Source organism: Carassius carassius, chromosome 12, assembly GCF_963082965.1.
Source record: "Carassius carassius chromosome 12, fCarCar2.1, whole genome shotgun sequence".
In the NCBI taxonomy this organism is placed as follows: Eukaryota; Metazoa; Chordata; class Actinopteri; order Cypriniformes; family Cyprinidae; genus Carassius; species Carassius carassius.
In genome coordinates, this window is record NC_081766.1 from 23,124,281 (window position 1) to 23,143,378 (window position 19,098).

General features: G+C 35.0%; 1 protein-coding gene across 1 annotated transcript; it reads right to left on the minus strand.

Annotated features, from left to right (window-relative positions):
* Nucleotides 1–686: 686 nt before the first annotated feature.
* Nucleotides 687–16,238, minus strand: LOC132155118 (scinderin-like). Its single transcript, XM_059563931.1, has 17 exons — nt 16,102–16,238; nt 14,512–14,697; nt 11,050–11,204; nt 10,555–10,716; nt 9,795–9,944; nt 9,202–9,291; nt 8,827–8,959; nt 8,088–8,176; nt 7,568–7,783; nt 6,888–7,021; nt 6,702–6,792; nt 6,094–6,264; nt 5,845–6,019; nt 5,663–5,778; nt 5,488–5,565; nt 4,590–4,650; nt 687–1,593 (listed from the first exon to the last, which is right to left on the minus strand). Exons 2-17 carry the CDS (start codon nt 14,690–14,692, stop codon nt 1,433–1,435), a joined length of 2,163 nt encoding a protein of 720 aa, XP_059419914.1. The 5' UTR covers nt 14,693–14,697; nt 16,102–16,238; the 3' UTR covers nt 687–1,432.
* Between the last annotated feature and the right edge of the window lie 2,860 nt (nt 16,239–19,098).

Below are 19,098 nucleotides of genomic sequence, written 5' to 3' on the forward strand. Positions count from 1 at the left end.
TTTTTTATAGGGGGGGGGGTAGACATAGTCTCAGAAAAATGGTTGCAGGAATCTCATTTTTCATGTACCACACTGATATATATATATTAAAAAAAAATCAGTGTGGTACAATTCTTTTCAAGGCACTTCAGTGTTTATAACTTTTAATATTTTTGAGCATTATCAACTTTTGGTTGATAAAAAAAAAAGTATAGCCCAAAGGGTCTTCTTTTCAAATAAACCAAAATTATGTGTGTAACAAACATAAGTAAGGAAATGTTGCAATTTTAAATTAGGTATGTCACTTTCAGCTGTGAATCCCATAATGGGGGGTCTGGTTAACATATTAAGGAATGTATCCTTTCCCCTTGTAGAGGTAGGTTGCTACATGAACACATTTTCAAATCTGAAAAAAAAAAACCTGTAGATTTCAAGAGATTGACACAGAATGGCCTCATTACCAAAGACACTTAGAGTCATTATACACATACACATTTTGATCTATTTAATGTGTCCTTGCTGAATGAAAGCATTAATTTAATCTTCTTTTTTTTTTACCATTAACTTTTATTGTTATAAAAAAAATTGAATTGGTGTGTTCAGAACTGTATAAAAATAGTAAATATGCAGAGTTCACTTTCTCAAAATGTCAATTTATTCAAGTCCAACATAACAGCATCATAGTAAAAAGCTGAAAATATATAGTAAAAAGCTGAAAATATATCAATGATGTAAAAACAATAGTCATGAAGTTTGACACACATTTCAGAATGTTAACATGTTAAGAAGCCATAATGGCAGAATTAAATAGTTAAAAGACTTGACAAAATAAAAAGGTTAACTATACCTTAAGGAAACTATACCTTATCCATCATTATGAGTGCTAATCAGTTTGGTAGATTTCTTCTATTATGACAGCTGGTCTGACTGAAAACAACTAAACATCCACAAAATCCATTTTACTGGACTAAGTTCAATAAAATTATGGATCTGTAATCTGTCTCTGGAATCTGTCAGTTTTAATTATGTTAATTTTCCCCTTATTGAAACAGTACATTTGGTTATGCTTAAAATGATCACAAGATGTAAAAGCAGTAGTACTAGATAAGCCGTTTTGTTTTACATGGAGTGAGTTGCCTGATGAGGACAGACGTGTTAAGATAACATGACCAGCCAAATACGGATAACTTTTATAGTAACTCGCCTATTATTTGACTCTTTTGCCTATTGAATAAATGAGTTATTTCTACAATGGCATCTGTACCTAAAAACCTAATTACAATCCAAGACGAATCGCATAATGGCAAACATAAAAAAAAGAAACAAAAATATAGTGTGGACCCTTAAGCATTTCATCAATCTTTAGATTGTGTAAAATCTTGGAAAGTTCCAATTTATTGCAAAGGAATAAGAAGTGCTTATATAAAGAAAAGAAGAGGAAACTGTTCTGGATTTAAAAGTGAGCTCGGATTCTCTCCAGAGGATCAGTGTCCCACATATGTGGATCCCAAGCTTGGAACCAGCCTGTGAAGGTCGGGGGTTCGGCCCCCTGCTTTATGGTTGTGATGGGCAGCCCATGACGTCCAGAAGGATCGGAATCGACATAGTCCTTAGCTACAGACACAGAACATACTCAGTTATGGGTTATATAGAATATAGAGTGCTATAGGAATTACATATTTTTGTCAGTCAACTTGTAAGTTAGCATCCTGCTGTTTCCCTCAACAAATATTTTTCTATTGGCTTTTGGATTATTGCAGAAAATAAGCTCTGTGATTCATACACAGTTTTGATCATCATGATAATCTTCACAAATGAACACAACTTAGCCTAAATACAAAAGCTAAAGTAAGGCTATATACAAACTACGACTTAAATGTAACTACCATCATTAAACTTCTGACAACTTTTTTGATGTTAACTTAAAATCTTTAACTTAGATATTCTCAATTAGAATAGACTGCATAAGTGTGAAAATAAGAAGACTACTGAGTAGAGAAGTTTAGTTGTTTGGCATGATTAAGTTTAAGGTCCCTGACAACCTATCTTATCCCATTTAGCCATTTGTTAGCAACTGCCTTTTACAAGACAAGTAAAATAAAATAGATAACATTAGAAATACAATAGCGAATGTAGATTCTACAGCGTCTAACACTTCAGTTTCATCCATCGCACCCAAAGATAAACTGCAGTGCTTTACAAATATAGGACAGGAAGAGCTAAATAAACTTATCACTGTATCTAAACCAACAACATGTTTATTAGATCCTGTACCCACTAAATTACTAAAAGAGCTGTTACCTGTAGCCGAAGAACCGCTTCTCAATATCATTAACTCGTCGTTATCTTTAGGTCACGTCCCAAAACCATTCAAGCTGGCGGTTATCAAGCCTCTTATTAAGAAACCAAAACTAGATCCTAGTGTACTGGCAAATTATAGGCCTATTTCAAATCTTCCATTTATGTCTAAAATTTTAGAAAAAGTTGTGTCTGCTCAATTGAGCACCTTCCTGCATAAAAATGATCTGTATGAAGAATTTCAGTCAGGTTTTAGGCCCCACCATAGCACAGAAACTGCACTTGTTAAAATTACAAATGACCTGCTTCTTGCGTCAGATCAAGGCTGCATCTCATTTCTAGTCTTACTTGATCTTAGTGCTGCGTTCGACACCATAGATCATGACATACTCATAGATCGATTACAAAACTATACAGGTATTCAAGGGCAGGCTCTAAGATGGTTTAGATCCTACCTGTCCGATAGCTACCATTTTGTTTACTTAAATGGGGTGTCATCTCATTTATCATCAGTAAAATATGGAGTGCCACAAGGATCCGTCCTAGGTCCCCTTCTATTTTCAATATACATGTTGCCCCTTGGTAATATTATTAGAAAATACGGAATAAGCTTCCACTGTTATGCTGATGATACTCAGCTATATATTTCAACGAGACCAGATGAAACTTCCCAATTATCTAAGCTAACAGAGTGTGTTAAAAATGTAAAAGATTGGATGACAAATAATTTTCTCCAATTAAATTCGGATAAGACAGAGATATTAATTATTGGACCAAAAAACACCACACAGAATCTTGTAGATTACAATCTGCAACTAGACGGATGTACTGTTACTTCCTCTACAGTCAGAAATCTGGGTGTTATATTAGACAGCAATTTGTCTTTTGAAAATCATATTTCCAATGTTACAAAAACTGCATTCTTCCATCTTAGAAACATTGCCAAGCTACGAAACATGTTATCTGTTTCTGATGCAGAAAAGCTAGTTCATGCATTCATGACCTCTAGACTGGACTATTGTAATGCACTTCTAGGTGGTTGTCCTGCTTCGTCAATAAACAAGCTACAGGTAGTCCAAAATGCAGCAGCTAGAGTCCTTACCAGGTCAAGAAAATATGATCATATTACCCCAATTTTACAGTCTCTGCACTGGCTACCTATTAAGTTCCGTATCTGTTACAAATTATCATTACTTACCTATAAGGCCCTAAATGGTTTAGCTCCTGCGTACCTAACTAGCCTTCTACCACGCTACAACCCATCACGCACCCTAAGGTCACAAAACGCTGGACTTTTGGTAGTTCCTAGGATAGCAAAGTCCACTAAAGGAGGTAGAGCTTTTTCACATTTGGCTCCCAAACTCTGGAATAGCCTTCCTGATAATGTTCGGGGTTCAGACACACTCTCTCTCTTTAAATCTAGATTAAAAACGCATCTCTTTCGCCAAGCATTCGAATAATGTATCTCTTAAATTGTGAGTGTAGTTGCATCTGCATTTTTATTCTTTAGCTTGGGTTAAACTAATTTTACTTTGTTGGATCAGCAGCTATGCTAATGATGTCTCTATTTTGTTTCTATGTTTTGCCACGGGATTTACATCCCGTGGTAACTAGGATTTACACAAGCTCCAGTCTGGATCCAGAACACCTGAGAAGAGATGATGCTGACCCTCAGAGGACCCAAGATGATCCTAACCTTGAATCAACAAACAGAACTAACAATTATTGCTACATGTGTGACTGCATCATATAATTACTATTAATTAATAATATTGATAGTTCATCATCTAGCTGACTACGTCTTGTATTATTATTATTATTTTTATTTTTCTAAAATCCTGTCAAACGTGCACAAACTACTAGCTACTACTAAATATTGTAGAAACATAATTTTCTGTAAAGTTGCTTTGTAACGATTTGTATTGTAAAAAGCGCTATACAAATAAACTTGAATTGAATTGAATTGAAAGTAAAAGCCTTAAAAAATCATGAGTGGGATATTACTGCCATATAATAAAATGGAAAAATATCTTTAGCTTGTGTTAACCAAAAATTCAACGACCTCAGGATGACTGAACTGGAAGTTCAGAAATGTTAGCTTGTTTCCAAGTTTTAGGACTCATTCCTGTAGCACTCAATTAACAGAATATATTGAGTACAGATTGGAATTCTTTATTGACCAATCAGCATCCAGGAGCGGAACATGTTTTATGATGGGGGACAATATGTGTGGTTTTACTCAAGGTAAGGAAAGACAGAAAACGTAAAAAAAATGTTTCATGAAAAATTTTTTTTGTAAACATCTCACACACCTATTTTTGGCGACTCCGTTTTTTCAACTTCATTGGCTTCTTTACCAATCCAAAGGAAGATCTAGAAAAAGCAGCAGTTCTTCAGCATTACTGGCCATTAACTATACATGTACAAGCTGATACAGTCTGTGTCCTAATTCAGAGTCTGCATCCTTTGAAGGCTGCTTTTCGAGACTGAATGCATCACTGTGACACAACAAAAGTGTTTATGGCCTCGAAATGTGCCCTTCGTTTCCCAGGACACAAACAATACAACAAATGGATCCTTCATGGCCCAGATTACCCAAAGATTCATTGTGCGCCAGTGATGACAGGTTTTTTTTTTTAGAGAAAATGCCAGATTACCCGGTTTTGTTCTCAGACATTTGAATCTGACAAAATAAAACTCCAGTACAAATGTTATTGCTGCTCATCGGCTGCAGTTGTCACAGCAATCGTCCTTAGGCTAGACTTCCCCATTTAATGCAGGGTTCAATCTTCATAGACTTTAAAGAGATGGCCTTCGAAGTCTGTGTCCTTCTAAGAATGCATCCCCTGAATTGGGACACAGCTACAGTCTAACCCAAGACAGGATATTTTTGTTTTTTTTCCTGCTGTAATCAAACCTGTTTTCAAACCTTTTAACACAAACTGTATTAATATAGTAAAATAATAAAATAAAATAATTATATTGAAATTATATTAGTATTTATTTCTCCTTTCCCACATATTTACATTTGTATTTAAAGGCTTTTAACAAATATTTATAAGTCACAAATATGAAAAATTAAATGTTAAAGTTTTTATTATTTCCATGACTTTCCCAGATCTAAAAATTTACATATTTATTATATTATTATATAATATATACCCCTGGTCTGAACTACATTCATGCAGACCACATACTGCATCAACTTACCTGATCCCAGGTGTCAAGCAACATGACATCATCGGTAGCTAAGTCTGACTGAGTGAAGTCTCCTGGAACTTCCTCAACCTAAGAAAACGAACAAGACCTTCAGCCCATGACATCACCATATTTACAAACTGCAGCTGTCCTCCAGCCTGCCTGTGTGTTTCTGTGACTCACTTACCACTAGCCGGCCTGTCTTATTGGAGCAGCCGAACAGACGTGGTGGTTTGACCATATTTCGTAGAGTTGGAGATGTCTGGTACTCCTTCTTCCCACCCACAGCCGACCAGAATCCAGCTGAAGAGAGAACTATGTAAGAAAGGAGTTCATATAATATATCATTAAAACATGGCAGACTCTCACCTGGTTCTTTACCCTCGGCCACATCAGTGGATTGTCCTCCCAGCACACTTACAACATACTTTGCAGCTACCATTTCTTCCTCACTGGCACCTGCGCCTTTCCACACAAACATACAATCTGCCGACTTCAGCACAAATACATCATTGGTATTTAAGTTGGAAGCAGATGGTTCAACCTATAATGGAAGTTATAGGTGATCAATGAGAAACATTACATTATAAGTATGACAGTATTCAGAGTGTGACTGACCTCGACAGCGCGTGTGGCTCTAGAAGAGCTCTGTCGAATGTGGAAGAGGCGCATACTGCCTGTCTTGGTCTGGCCATCTTTGCGGGATGTGCCTCCACTATGGATGATCATAGGTTTGCCCTTGAACAGACTCATCAGATGGGGGGGTTCTTGACCCTGTGTTACTCGCACCTGAGCAATTTATTGAGATGGATAAAATCATTTTAGCATCATTTTTTTCTGGTGGTACATGTGACTACATCTGATAAAAGTCATAACAGAAAACTAGGTTAATTTAATGGCTCTTCTGATCAAGATCACACCCTGGTGGTTACTATCAAAAACACAGCACATTTCTTGCCTTCCTTGGATTTATTTATTTATTTATTTATTTTTATAGGCTTGCCCAACCCAAGTGGCATGTGAACACATAATAATTCATACAAGATTGGGAAATCATAAAGAATTGCATAAGTTGGTTCATGCAAAAACATACAACCCAAACCTGTACCCTATACGTTTGTCAGTAAACAGCATACTAACCATGTTAGCCAAAAACATTATTGTATTCTGTTTTCAAAATGCATTTTTCAAAATGCAGTTTTCTTCCAAAAACGAATTAGTCTCACCTGAACTGGAGCTCCTCCCATGGAGTCATCCAGCTGGACCGTAAGGAAGGCAGAAGCTGCTAGCTCATCCTGAGTGCTCTTCAGCCCCTGCCTGTCACACATCACATTTATGCAATAAAATGCCACTTTGTTCATATAATACACACAAAATATACTATAAAGCCCTATAAACACATATGGACTGACCAGGTGTAGATGATATGCTGCTCCCTACTTCCCTGTTTATAACTGTAGAGGATCAGGTAACAGTCTCCCCCAAAGAACTGACCGTAAGCAGACGGATCCACTGGGACACGGTCCCCTCCCTCCACACGCCAGATCTGACTCAGACAAACATGAGTGTTAATGACAGACTGATTAAAGAACATTTCCTACATGTATAAGCAGGGTACAGCTTAATTCTTTAAGTGCCAAATTCAAGAAGGCATTGGATTTGCTATTTGCAATGAACTGCAATGTAATATATGGTTTAAATCCAGTTGAAAAATTATATTTGGACCCTTACTGATGTAAGTGACATCAAAAGATTTCTAATCTAAATATCATTCTCATAAGGAAAAAATATTATATTTAGGCTGGATGGCCACTTAATTTGCCAGAATTAGTTTAGATTTTGAATTATTGTAGAGCTATATCATGTTCATCAACTCAAAATCAAAAGTTTGGGGTCCTCAAGTTATTATTATTATTTTTTAAAGAAACTACAATAAAAAGGATTCTCTGATGAACAGAAATGTCCAAAAATAAATAAATAAATAATAAATAAATAAATATTAGAAAAAATTACCAACTCTAACTTCTGAATGATAGTGTATCTACCTGTCACTGTGTGAAAGTTTAATTTTGATGAACAAAATGAAATTTACCTGGACTTTTCCAGAACCATCATCAACCATGTTGTGCTGGGCTGCCATGGCCTTGTTGTTATGGAGGCTGGAGGCATCGAAAGGAATCTGCTCAACATGGGCTATTTTGCCTATGGTGTAAGCCCTGGTTGGACCAGTGGTTTGGTCCTTGTCCTTCCAGTTAGAGAAAAACTGCTTGAACAGGGTGGTCTCACCCCCTGCAGGAAGGACCTGGATCTATAGCATCAAGTATTGAAAGTACAGGGTCAGTAAACAGGTCATTAGTTCTTCATATATACAAACCCTGAATAATAATAGTAATAAACATATCTTAAGTCATATTTTATGTAATATCATATATGAAATCAGTACATCTAAATAAATAAATCTTTTTTGTAATCGTTTACATCGTTTCTAAATGTAGATTTCATACAAGAATATTTAAATGGAAAAACTCAATTACAAAAATATGCTGATAAATACAGGGTCCATTTATTTGACTGTCAATATTATGTGTTTAAAATCTTCATTATGTATGTACCTGTGTTTTACTAGAGTAGTTCTTCTCTTTGATGAACTGCTCTGCTGCTTTCATGGATGCTTTGCGCTCGGATGTGTTAGCATTTGGTCCTGTTGGTAAAGGGCAGAGGCATATGCTCAGTGAAACTCTTCCCTATGTATGAAAAATATGTGGTGCGTTTAAACAAAGGGCCCTAGTGATCTGTGTTGCATGTCAGAATTATGGAAAAAGATGATATCAGTCTGACATCAGATATGAGAGATATAAGAACTGATATAGAGCAGATTCAATGTCTAAACAGATACAATTGGCTGTTGAATAACATTATTTAAAATAATCTCATCATTTACTCAACCTCATGTTGTTTCAAACCTGTATGCATTATTTCTTTTGTGGAACAGAAAAGAAGATATTTTGGTAACCAAACTTTTTTGGGTCTCATTGACTTCCAGAGTATTTTTGGCCATGCTGTGGAAGTCTTTGGTTTGATTATCAACATTCTACAAAACTTTGTGTGTGTGTGTGTTTCACAAAAGAAAGTAAGTCATAAAGGTTTGCATGCATGTTCTTGATGACATCAGCCAAAAAGTAAAGTTGTTTTGAGTAGAGTAAGTTAATAAATTTTTATGAGTTCTTTGGAATAATGTGCACCAATGAACTATGCACAATATGAGCATCAATGTGTGCTAGGAAAGAAAATAGGATTCGTTGTTTTAATGTTCGTTTTTAAAGTTAACATCTCATGCACATTGAGACACACCTTTCCAAACAAATACATTCTTATCAACTCCATTGTCCAGGATATAGCATTCATCTAGGCAAAGCATCTCCTGCTTGAACGGGCTAGTCTGGGCCACAACAGATGTTTTCATGGAGCCAGAGGCATCTGAAATCTACAATAACAATAATGAACCACCAGATAGCAATCAGACATGAATTAAAAAGAGATAAATAAAGGTGATGAAAGCTTAAGATAATGAGAAACACAATGTTTTATCCTTGTGTGAATAATGTAGACAGTAGTTTAGGCTTTACAGCTGTCAGCTGTAAATGTAAAACAGCCTTCATAAATAATTAAGATGGTAAATACTCAGAACTAAGCAAAAATATAAGTAGAGATAATAGTCTTTATTACCATGTACAATGCTGCCTTCTTCTTGTTGGAGGTTTCCACTTCCTCATCGTCTGGAGTTGCTGGGGTGATGCTGGATTTGGGCCCAAGAACCTGCGAGAGGAAATACAGGACTTAAGCCTATATGGGAATTGCAGTGCTTTATTTCCAACACTCATGCCAAGTGGACTGAATATTGAACACTATGCTGAATGACCTAATAGCAGACTGAATATTTGCCACGCAAACTCATCCTCTCTCATTAAACCCATGATGGATGCTTTCTCATTAACACAACACACAAGCCAGAGCCAGATCCCAAACAAGCAAGCCATTGTGCCAAGTTTTACATAAGGCCTGGTTGATGGTGTCCATATCCTAATGTGTGGTTATTCAGCATCTATGAAAATGTACCTCTGTATATAATTTTATAGAAATGTTTATCTTGTTTAGTGTCAGGTTTGCTTTAACATTTAACAACCAGCAAACATAGATAAATAAAGTGTAAGTGATTTTGAAGTGGATATCCACCCATATTGCTCATATTGTTGAGTAATTCAGATGGTGATTGATTAGAAATTGTTACAGGAATAGTCAAGCTTAAATCTTTCACTCACTTTAGTAAGAGCATCTGGTTCAGCCCCATCCTCCACCATGATCAGCTTGGCCCTGCCGTTCCTCTCATTGTCCCGGATATCAATGGCCAACTGGGAGGCCTTTAGACGTTCAAAACGATTGCAGTCACTGCCGCACCACTGATAAATTTCCTAATGGAAAATGGGAAAAGTGTCTATAAAATGAATCAAATGTACACTATCATTCAAAAGTTTGGGGTCGGTAAAACTTTATTTTGAAGAAAAAAAAGAAAGTAATAATTTTATTCAGCAAGGATGTATTACATGCAATTAAAATGGTACAAATTGACATTAAATATGCTTAAAATGTTGTAAATATTGAATGCTACTTCTTTTGCACTTTATTTTCATTATAGATTCTTTAAAAAAAAAACACTTTATTTTCACAAAAATATTAAGCATCACAACACTGATAATAATAAGAAATGTGTCTTAAGAAGCCAGTCAGAATGAGACACTGAAGATTGGAGTAATGGCAACTGAAAATTCAACTTGCCATCACATAAGAAATTACACTTTATACTGAAATAGAAAAAAAAGCTATTTTAAATTGTTATCGTAGTGAAATATTATTACAATTTTAAATAACTATTTTCAGCGATATATGTATATTACAAAATTATATTAAAATATTTTAGTATATTTTAAAATATTCAGATGTGTTCTATTGACAGCTCTAGTTGTTATAGTAAAGTATAAAAAAATAAAACAAAATGATTTCAGTCTGGTCAGTTATCAGTACCTTCCCCAAGTCTACGATAAAGCAGTCTCCTTTGTTGAAGCTGCTCCAAGACATCTCCACCTCAGTGGCTCTGATGGCCCTCCTGCCCTTGATGTGCAGCAGACGCTTCACATCCACATCATTGGTCAACACGTGATGGAAGCCAGATGCAACCCCACCTTGCTGAGGAGTCAGAAAAGACAGTTGACTCATTACTTTACATAAAATGATACTGGGATATTTGCCAAAATAAAAAGTTAAAAACAAGCAAATAACTAAATGCACACCACTCAGCAGAGTGCTTCTCTAAGAGCCATCCAAATTTACTGAGCTAAGCAAATTGCAAGGAAAAATGTGCCATGACTAAATGGATGTTTTAGAGCCATAATTGATTCTACCCTGATGCTTCTACAAAGTAAACCCAGCAGGAAGACTACTTTTGCACTCTCATTGCAAGTTAATGATAAACTCTGCTTCTAAGAAGGGCCATTTCTATTAAAGCAAAGGTGAGTTTACCTTATACTTGATGCCAGACTTGAAGTAGCCCAGGAAGGTGAGCGACTCATTGTTTTGGACCTCACGGAATTGAACTGGACCACCTCCAAGAAAGTCATCCAGCTGTGTGGAGAAGATAGCTGCAGCTCCACTTTCATCTTGAGAACACTCATTGCCTGAAGAAGAGGGAAATAATTACAGGAAAATTTGTGAAAAGGCTTGCTTGTCTGTGCTATCTTATATATATATACATATATATATATATATATATATATTGATGAATATATGATGAATAAAAATGCTTGAAGAGAAAACCTTAAGTAGTTTGTAATATAATATAAAATATAAAGATATATTAACAAAACTGCTTGACTGCTTATTAAATATTTTTAAACATTTTGTCGGCCAATATCTGATATCACAGAGAGGACCCCCGAAGACCTTCATGTGTCACAGTGTTATTTCACTATTATTTATATACAGTTAATTTAATTAGATTATATTTTTTATTTTAGTTTTAGTTTAGTTATAGTAATTCTGTTGTGCTTTGTCATTTTTATTTTATGTTTGTTTATATTTCTATTTAGCTTTAATTGAAATAAATTCATTGAATTTAATAATAAAATTAGTTTCTTTTAAATTTTTACATAATATTGATATTCTATTTAATAAAATATTTTAATTAAAGAAAATATTTTTAATAGTTTTAGTTAACAATAACAACCTTTTATGTCAGTAAGGTCAATATGTCTCTTAAAATATCGAATAATTTCAAGTCAAGTTTAGTTCAGGCTGTAAAATATCATGTGATGCAGCTCCCCTTGAATCATATTTGATACTTGATACATGAAATATCATGATACATCATACTTTTGTATCTTTTTTTTGAAAATGATGTTGAGACATTCATGTATTCAATATGCAAGGAAATATATATATATATATTATTATTTTTTTTTTTTACTGAGTCATTAAATTGACACATTTCCAAAAAATCTAAATTAATTTTCTTTCGCTTCTTTTACACAATTTTTACATCATTTCACACAAAAGCAGCATACAAAAAAAACTGTGAAAACTGTTTAAGGTTAGATGATTATGTTAGAAAAAAAACAGCTTACAGGAACACTCAAACTGACCAAACTTGCCAAGCAGCACTAGCATTGGATCTGTCCTTTGCAAAATAAGAACCAAATTAAAACCATAAAGAAGCCACATGGAGCACATTACGAGATTTTCCACTCTGTGTCCTCAAATAAACCTTTTCTTCTCACATTACAGCTCCATTCAAATAAGAACTCCTATGGTTTGGAGCATGCTTGCGAGCAAAACAAGTAAGTTTAAAATCACTGGGTGGAACCAAAACTGCATTTCACTGATCAGTCTCTGAAATTAAACAAGAGACCACATAAACCTAAGTGGTCTGAGAGCCAACAGTTGATGCAGTGCCAAGAAAACAAGTGAAGGCACGCTTTAGTCTGTGGAGTTGAATACCCATTAAAATCCCTTTAAGTGACTACCCTTCTAAGGTATGCCATCTTACTTGATCAAAGTGCACTTAAAGAATTCTTTCTATTTCTGTGAGCTAATGGTGGAAGCTTGTGCGAATTCACAGCATTCATAAAAAAAAAAAAGTAGACAAAAAGTTTCTGGACTGGCTTCTATTTGCAAGATTCTGAAGTGTGTATATTATGGATGCAATGAGGCCATGGCAGATGATTTGCAAATGTCAGCAATACAAAACTGATGCTGTGTCAACTGACGCTGTGTGACATGACAATGACAACATGATGAACATACAGTAGTATGTCTGGATTAGTACGTAAATTCATACTATATAGAACATATTTTTTACTTAGAGTATGTGATTTAGAATGCAGCCAGTGACTTTTTTTTGTTCCTTTTTGAATTAATCGGTTGAATTAATGATTAAATAAGCCATTCATATTCATATTCAAATTGCTGAAGATAAAAAAATGTCTAATGTCTACCATCAATAGTGTAGTGATGTACACTACAAAGCAACTTTCTGTTGGTCAGTGAGTCAAATTCAGGTGACCAACATGAACCGGTGGTAAAATTGTAATGTGGAGACATGAAAACAGGGTTGAGAATCCAAGTGCTGGCTTTATTTATAAGAGTGGTGAAAAAAGGGCAGGGTCATTCAACAGCAAACAAGTATAATCCAGGAAGAGACAAAAGAGTAATCTAAAAGACAAGCAATTGTCAGGGCAGGCAGCAAACAATTGTAATCCAGGGTAAACAATCCAGGGTCAAAAGGCAAGGCAAGACAATGCAAGGCACTTGGAAACACAAAGATGAAATAGGCTATCAATAGCTATTTTTCAATCCACCTATTTGTATGCACATTTTGGATTATCGCATATAAAAATGCTGGATGGAAACACCAAGGTGCGAATAAATTCTACAAATCCGCATAAAAAACGTATGCGCACAACTGAGTAGGATAAACTTTTTATCTGATAAGAAAAAATGCCTGTCATCAAATTATTTCTGTATAATTTCTGTCTAACATGACTGCATTCCCAAACAGCAGGCATGCACCTATAAACGCAAATGACCAAATTTGTGTTATGTAAGCTCTCTCTGAAGCACAAGTAATTTATTACATATGAAAATTATTATATTCAGTGGCTTCTCCTAGTTTCCTTGGATACATTTATTGCCAGTTTATCAGGAAGTGAGAATTTTGTTCTCTGACTCATTGGATAGAAACGGTGCTATATTCGCAAATGATTTATGCGATATTCCAGTTTTGCGCATAAGTTAAATTTGCATCTTTGGATGGAAACATAGTAATAATAATAATAATAATAATAACCAGCAACGTGTGTGGATGAGTGCAACCTTTATAGTGTGAATGATGGAGGTAACAAGATACAGATGAACACAATAAGTGATGTTGAGTCCAGGCAAAGGATTATGGGGAATGTAGTCTGTGAATGTGGCAAGAGTCGGGGGTGGAGTGCCCTCTGGTGGAGTTCATGGGCACTCCAGCTAGAGATCGTGATAATATATGAGTAATATGAGCATGGGGAAATCTTTTGCATATTCACATAAAATTGACAATCAACCAATTTAATTTATGGCTGAACTGACGTATTAAACACCACAGTAAAGATTAAAAAGCATTAATGCTTAAATTTATGGCAGATGCCACTGACAGAAATATAAAAAAAACATATATTTGTAAAGAAATTTACATAACATAACATTAAATAACACTCATTTCTCAAGAGCTAAACAAAACATCCTAGTACTCTCTTATGGCAAAAGCAGCATTAAAAATGAAATGGTGTGAAACTGAAAAAGACAGACAGACCACATCCTTCCTTACTAAATATAGCAAATAAAAAATGTATGTGGTTCACCATGTGTGAAAAAATATATTCATATTATTGTACATCCATACTGTAACTAAAATTATTATATTCTATTCAGACCACCAGGTGTGTCACTTACCCATCCACATGTGTATATAGTACGAGGGTGAGGTGGTGGTGTACAGCAGGAGATAGGCATCACCCGTATAGAAGTTGCCATAGAGATTCTTAGGTACTGGCTTCAGGTCCATGTTCTCAATGCGCCATATCTGCAGACCAGGAGCTTTCCCTGCAGTCTCAAACTCCTTATGGGACACCATAGTGACTAAAGGTGAAGCAGAAAATAAAAGGTTTGGATGTATTATCAGGTCATTGCACCAATAATGAGAAATAAGAAGCATCTGTTCCTCTGACAATGCTGTAGGTTATTGCTTGAGTACTCTATGAAGTCTGAATCTTCTGACGTCTGTGATTCTGGAATCACTGACTCCCATAAGCACAGTCTGGCACAGCATGGGGACTATCTGCACCATTTACTCACATGCAAAAACTCAGATGCAAATGTAATGCACCACACAATACAGCTCTGTGCCTGTGTGACAGGATATATAAGACTGAGCCTTTGAAAAGAGGATCTTAGTCATCATAGTGCTGATTAAAAAAAAACAACTGATAAGGAAGAGAAACACATGGTCAAGGTGATAAACTTGGCTTACATGCTACCTAAACTGAACTATCTGAAGTCAACATTAGTATCTTTCAGAAATTAATCTAAACATTTAACAAAGTGTTATGCTTTTCATATAGAAATCAATGAAGGATACATTCTGCATTCAGTCATGTTAATGTTAAGCCGTTTTTATGCTGGTATACAAGATAATAAGCCTCCATGTCATTGCAGTCCATCTACAGCAAATACTTATGGGTTTTAATTTGTTGTTTTCTATTTGAAATATTATAAATATAGGTCATGGCTTTGAAGCACAGAAACCACATTCCAAATGCAAATGTATTTTACATATTTCCTGCAGCAGGTGTAAATGGCTCTCTGACTAATTTTATAGACCATGTCATTGTATTATTAATTCAACCTGTTTCAGTTATCAAATTAACAGCCAAAGAGGCTCTGCTGCTGTGCTGTTATGTAATGCAATGGTTTTATATACAATTTATTGTACAATTTTGTCTTTTAAAAGCCTCTTATGCTCAAGTGTGCATTTATTTCATCAAAATACAGTATTATTGTGTAATTTATTGATGTTCATTACTCCAGTCTTCAGTGTCACAAGAAGATCCTTGAAAAATCATGCTGAATTGGTACTAGTCAAGAAACTTTACATTTACATGAAAAGCATTCATATATATATATATATATATATATATATATATATATCCTGCAAAGATTTAAGTCCTTCCTTCACTGTTGTACTTTACTGTATTCAAAGCCTGTCCGCTTTCTGAGCATAAATGATTCACTGTACTTGTACTTTAGTACTGGCAGCGATTTGGACTTTGTTTTACGAAGGTGGAAACGTGGCATGCATTAAAGAACGTTCCCATCTGGATAACAAATATTCAGTAAACACGGCGTTACTGTGTGAGCGCAGTGTTACATTTATATGCTATTATATTTTTACTTGAAGACAGTATAGAACTCTCCATTCGCTTAGTTATCATTATGCAGCCAGTGAATTTTAAGAGCGATATGACGTAAAATCAGAAAACTTACGAGATTGTTGCAGATGCAGAAAGCTGTCAGTGCACGAGAAAAAGCGATGTGTTGGCAGATAAAGTATAGTCTTTCTTTACCGAGTCCGCGATTTAACTGGAGGGAGTCTCTGTAAAACAGGGGCGTGTATGAACACAGCGATCTTTCAATACAGTTGTAGGCTATTTTAAAACCTAATGTCAGCTGACCACATATACACCATTTTTGGGCATTAGACTCATAATGAATGCGTGCATGATGTCAATATACAAACAAACACATAAAAATAAAACAAAATTAAATAAAATAAACAAACAGCTCACTAGGTTTTGAAACGTTGCATCTTTGGCTTAATATCAGAATCAGAATCAGAATGAGCTTTATTGCCAGGTATGTTTACACATACGAGGAATTTGTTTTCGTGACAGAAGCTCCGCAGTACAACAAAATGACAGCGACAGAACATAAAACACATAATAAAAGAATATAAAAATACAAAAAATACAAATAAGTAGATAAGGAATGACAATATACAAATTGACAATTGTAGGCAGGTATATTACAAAAATGCAGTTATGTATGTAAGTCTGAGTCTAAAAGCATGTGTTTACTTTACCCAACCCCCACCCCCCATTTCAACATAGGCTACCTAAATAATATACCATATGAACTGTTTTATGTCCGTCAAAAGTACTCAGTATGTTCAATATAAGGTTACAAGAGCAAGTGTAATGACAAACACAGTCAGTTTACTGAAACATTGTCGGCAAACTTGAATACGTTTTAAACTTCTGATACAGGATGCACTGCTTAAAATAAATGTGTTCTGACAAGGACCTTGCAAAATGGCAGATAAAAGAGTATCATGTAAAATAAGAATCAGATGCTGCTTTTGTGGGTTGCCTACAACTGAAATGGGGGGAGGCTTGAAACTTGAAACATCTCCCTCACTAACATGTGCTTGCAATTAACCCACAGACATTTAAGGCCATTTAAAATAGCAAAGCATTTATTGAATATAAATGCTCAGAGAAGGGCTAAAACAATTTTTTTAATTTTTAAATGGACATTTTAAATGTATTTCATAAATTCTCATATCTAATTGATTTCAACTCAAAGACATTTACAGGCTTATATTTCTTACTTCCTGAAATAAAACATGCACCTACAACACCTGAACAGTAATTTCTATTTTTACATACAAAAATGTTGGTCAAAAATGGTAACTGAAAACCATAAGCAACCTGACCTTTGGAGGTTGAGGCATAATGTGAAAACTTCATTGTTAACCACATAAAATGAGAACTTGAGAACTTTTCTGCTTAGTAACATCATTCAGTAATATTTACCAGATTATAATCATGATCATAAACTGGAATCTGGAAGTAGAGCTGATGAAGAGCATATGTTAACCCTCATAAAGCTCTCCAAAAGGTAGTGGGTTTCCGGGATTAAACACCTCTGCAGTGTGATCATGCTGGAGTAACTGTGACTCATCAGCCAATGAAAACAGCAGATGTGGATATCTTCCCAAAAAGTTGGGTGACAAAAGTATACATTTAAGATGGAGCTGTGGAAATGTCAATAGTCAAACAAAAGAGAGGGGATCACGAGACCTTTACTGTCTCATTGAAACTGTTGCCATGGCTGCCATTGGGGACTTCTCCATTGTAAAGGTCAAGTTAACACCAGCAAAAGGCTGCAGAAAGGAGATTTCCAAGACACTGTAAGATAACAAGAAAAGAAAGACACTGCTATGGAATTGAAACACTGGTATATATTTTTGTCTTCTTGCAAGCCCATTAGAAGGTCAGGATGTGGTCTAGCTATTGCAAATGTTCCAGCAAGAAAACTCTGTGCACACATGGGAGTTGTGGGTTTGGGGCCATAAAAAATTCTGTTGTAATTGTTATACATAATGTAAGGTCTGTTTGAAAAAAGTAAAAGTTAGGAGGAAGTGTAAAAGATGATAAAGCATGGCCTTGTTTGGAAAGTAAACTTTTCTACATCCATTTTCTGATATACTGTAAAAATATAATATAATTTAGCGCTCACATCCCTTTATAACATTCTCTTGTGATTAAGTATACTTGAATATACTTTTAAATATAGTATTTATTACAGAAATAACTTAACTGCAAAATGAATGCAATGTGTTAAAACACTTAAATGCATGTAATTGCAACTAAATGAAAATGATTACAGCTTTAACTTTATAGAGCTTTTCTGACCCACTTAAGAAGGAAACAATAAGGTATTATAAAAGAACTAGAAAAAAAAGTTTGTCAAGACAAACTTTAAGTTGGCTTGAGAAAGCCTGACCAGAAAGTTTGAAGAAGTTTAAAGAAGTTAGATGTTTATAGTTTAAAGTTAGATTGATAGATTAGTTGAAAGAAAGAAAGATATATTAGTTAGAAAGAATGACAGATAGATTAGTTAGAAAGAAATATATATATTAGTTCAAAAGAAAGAATGATAGATTAGTTTGACAGAAAGAATGCATGCAACAAACATGTTTCTAGCATGATTAGCATGTTACTAGCATGTTGTTAGCATGACTAGCATGTCGCTACCATGTTTCTAGCATGACTAGCATGTTGCTAGCATGTTTCTAGCATGATTAACATGCGAATAGCATGACTAGCATGTCGCTACCATGTTTCTAGCATGTTTATAGCATGATTACCATGCTGCTAGCATGTTGCTAGCATTTTTCTAGCATGATTAGCAAGTTACTAGCATGTTGTTAGCATGACTAGCATGTTGCTAGCATTTTTCTAGCATGACTAGCATGCGACTAGCATGTTGTTAACATGTTTCTAGCATGATTAGCATGTTAATAGCATGTTGCTAGCATATTGTTATCATGACTAACATGTTGCTAGTATATTTCTAGCATGATTAGCATTTGACTAGCACGTTGCTAACATGTTTCTAGCATGATTAGCATGTTGTTAGCATGTTTCTAGCATGATTAACATGCGCCTAGCATGTTGTTAACATGATTTTAGCATGATT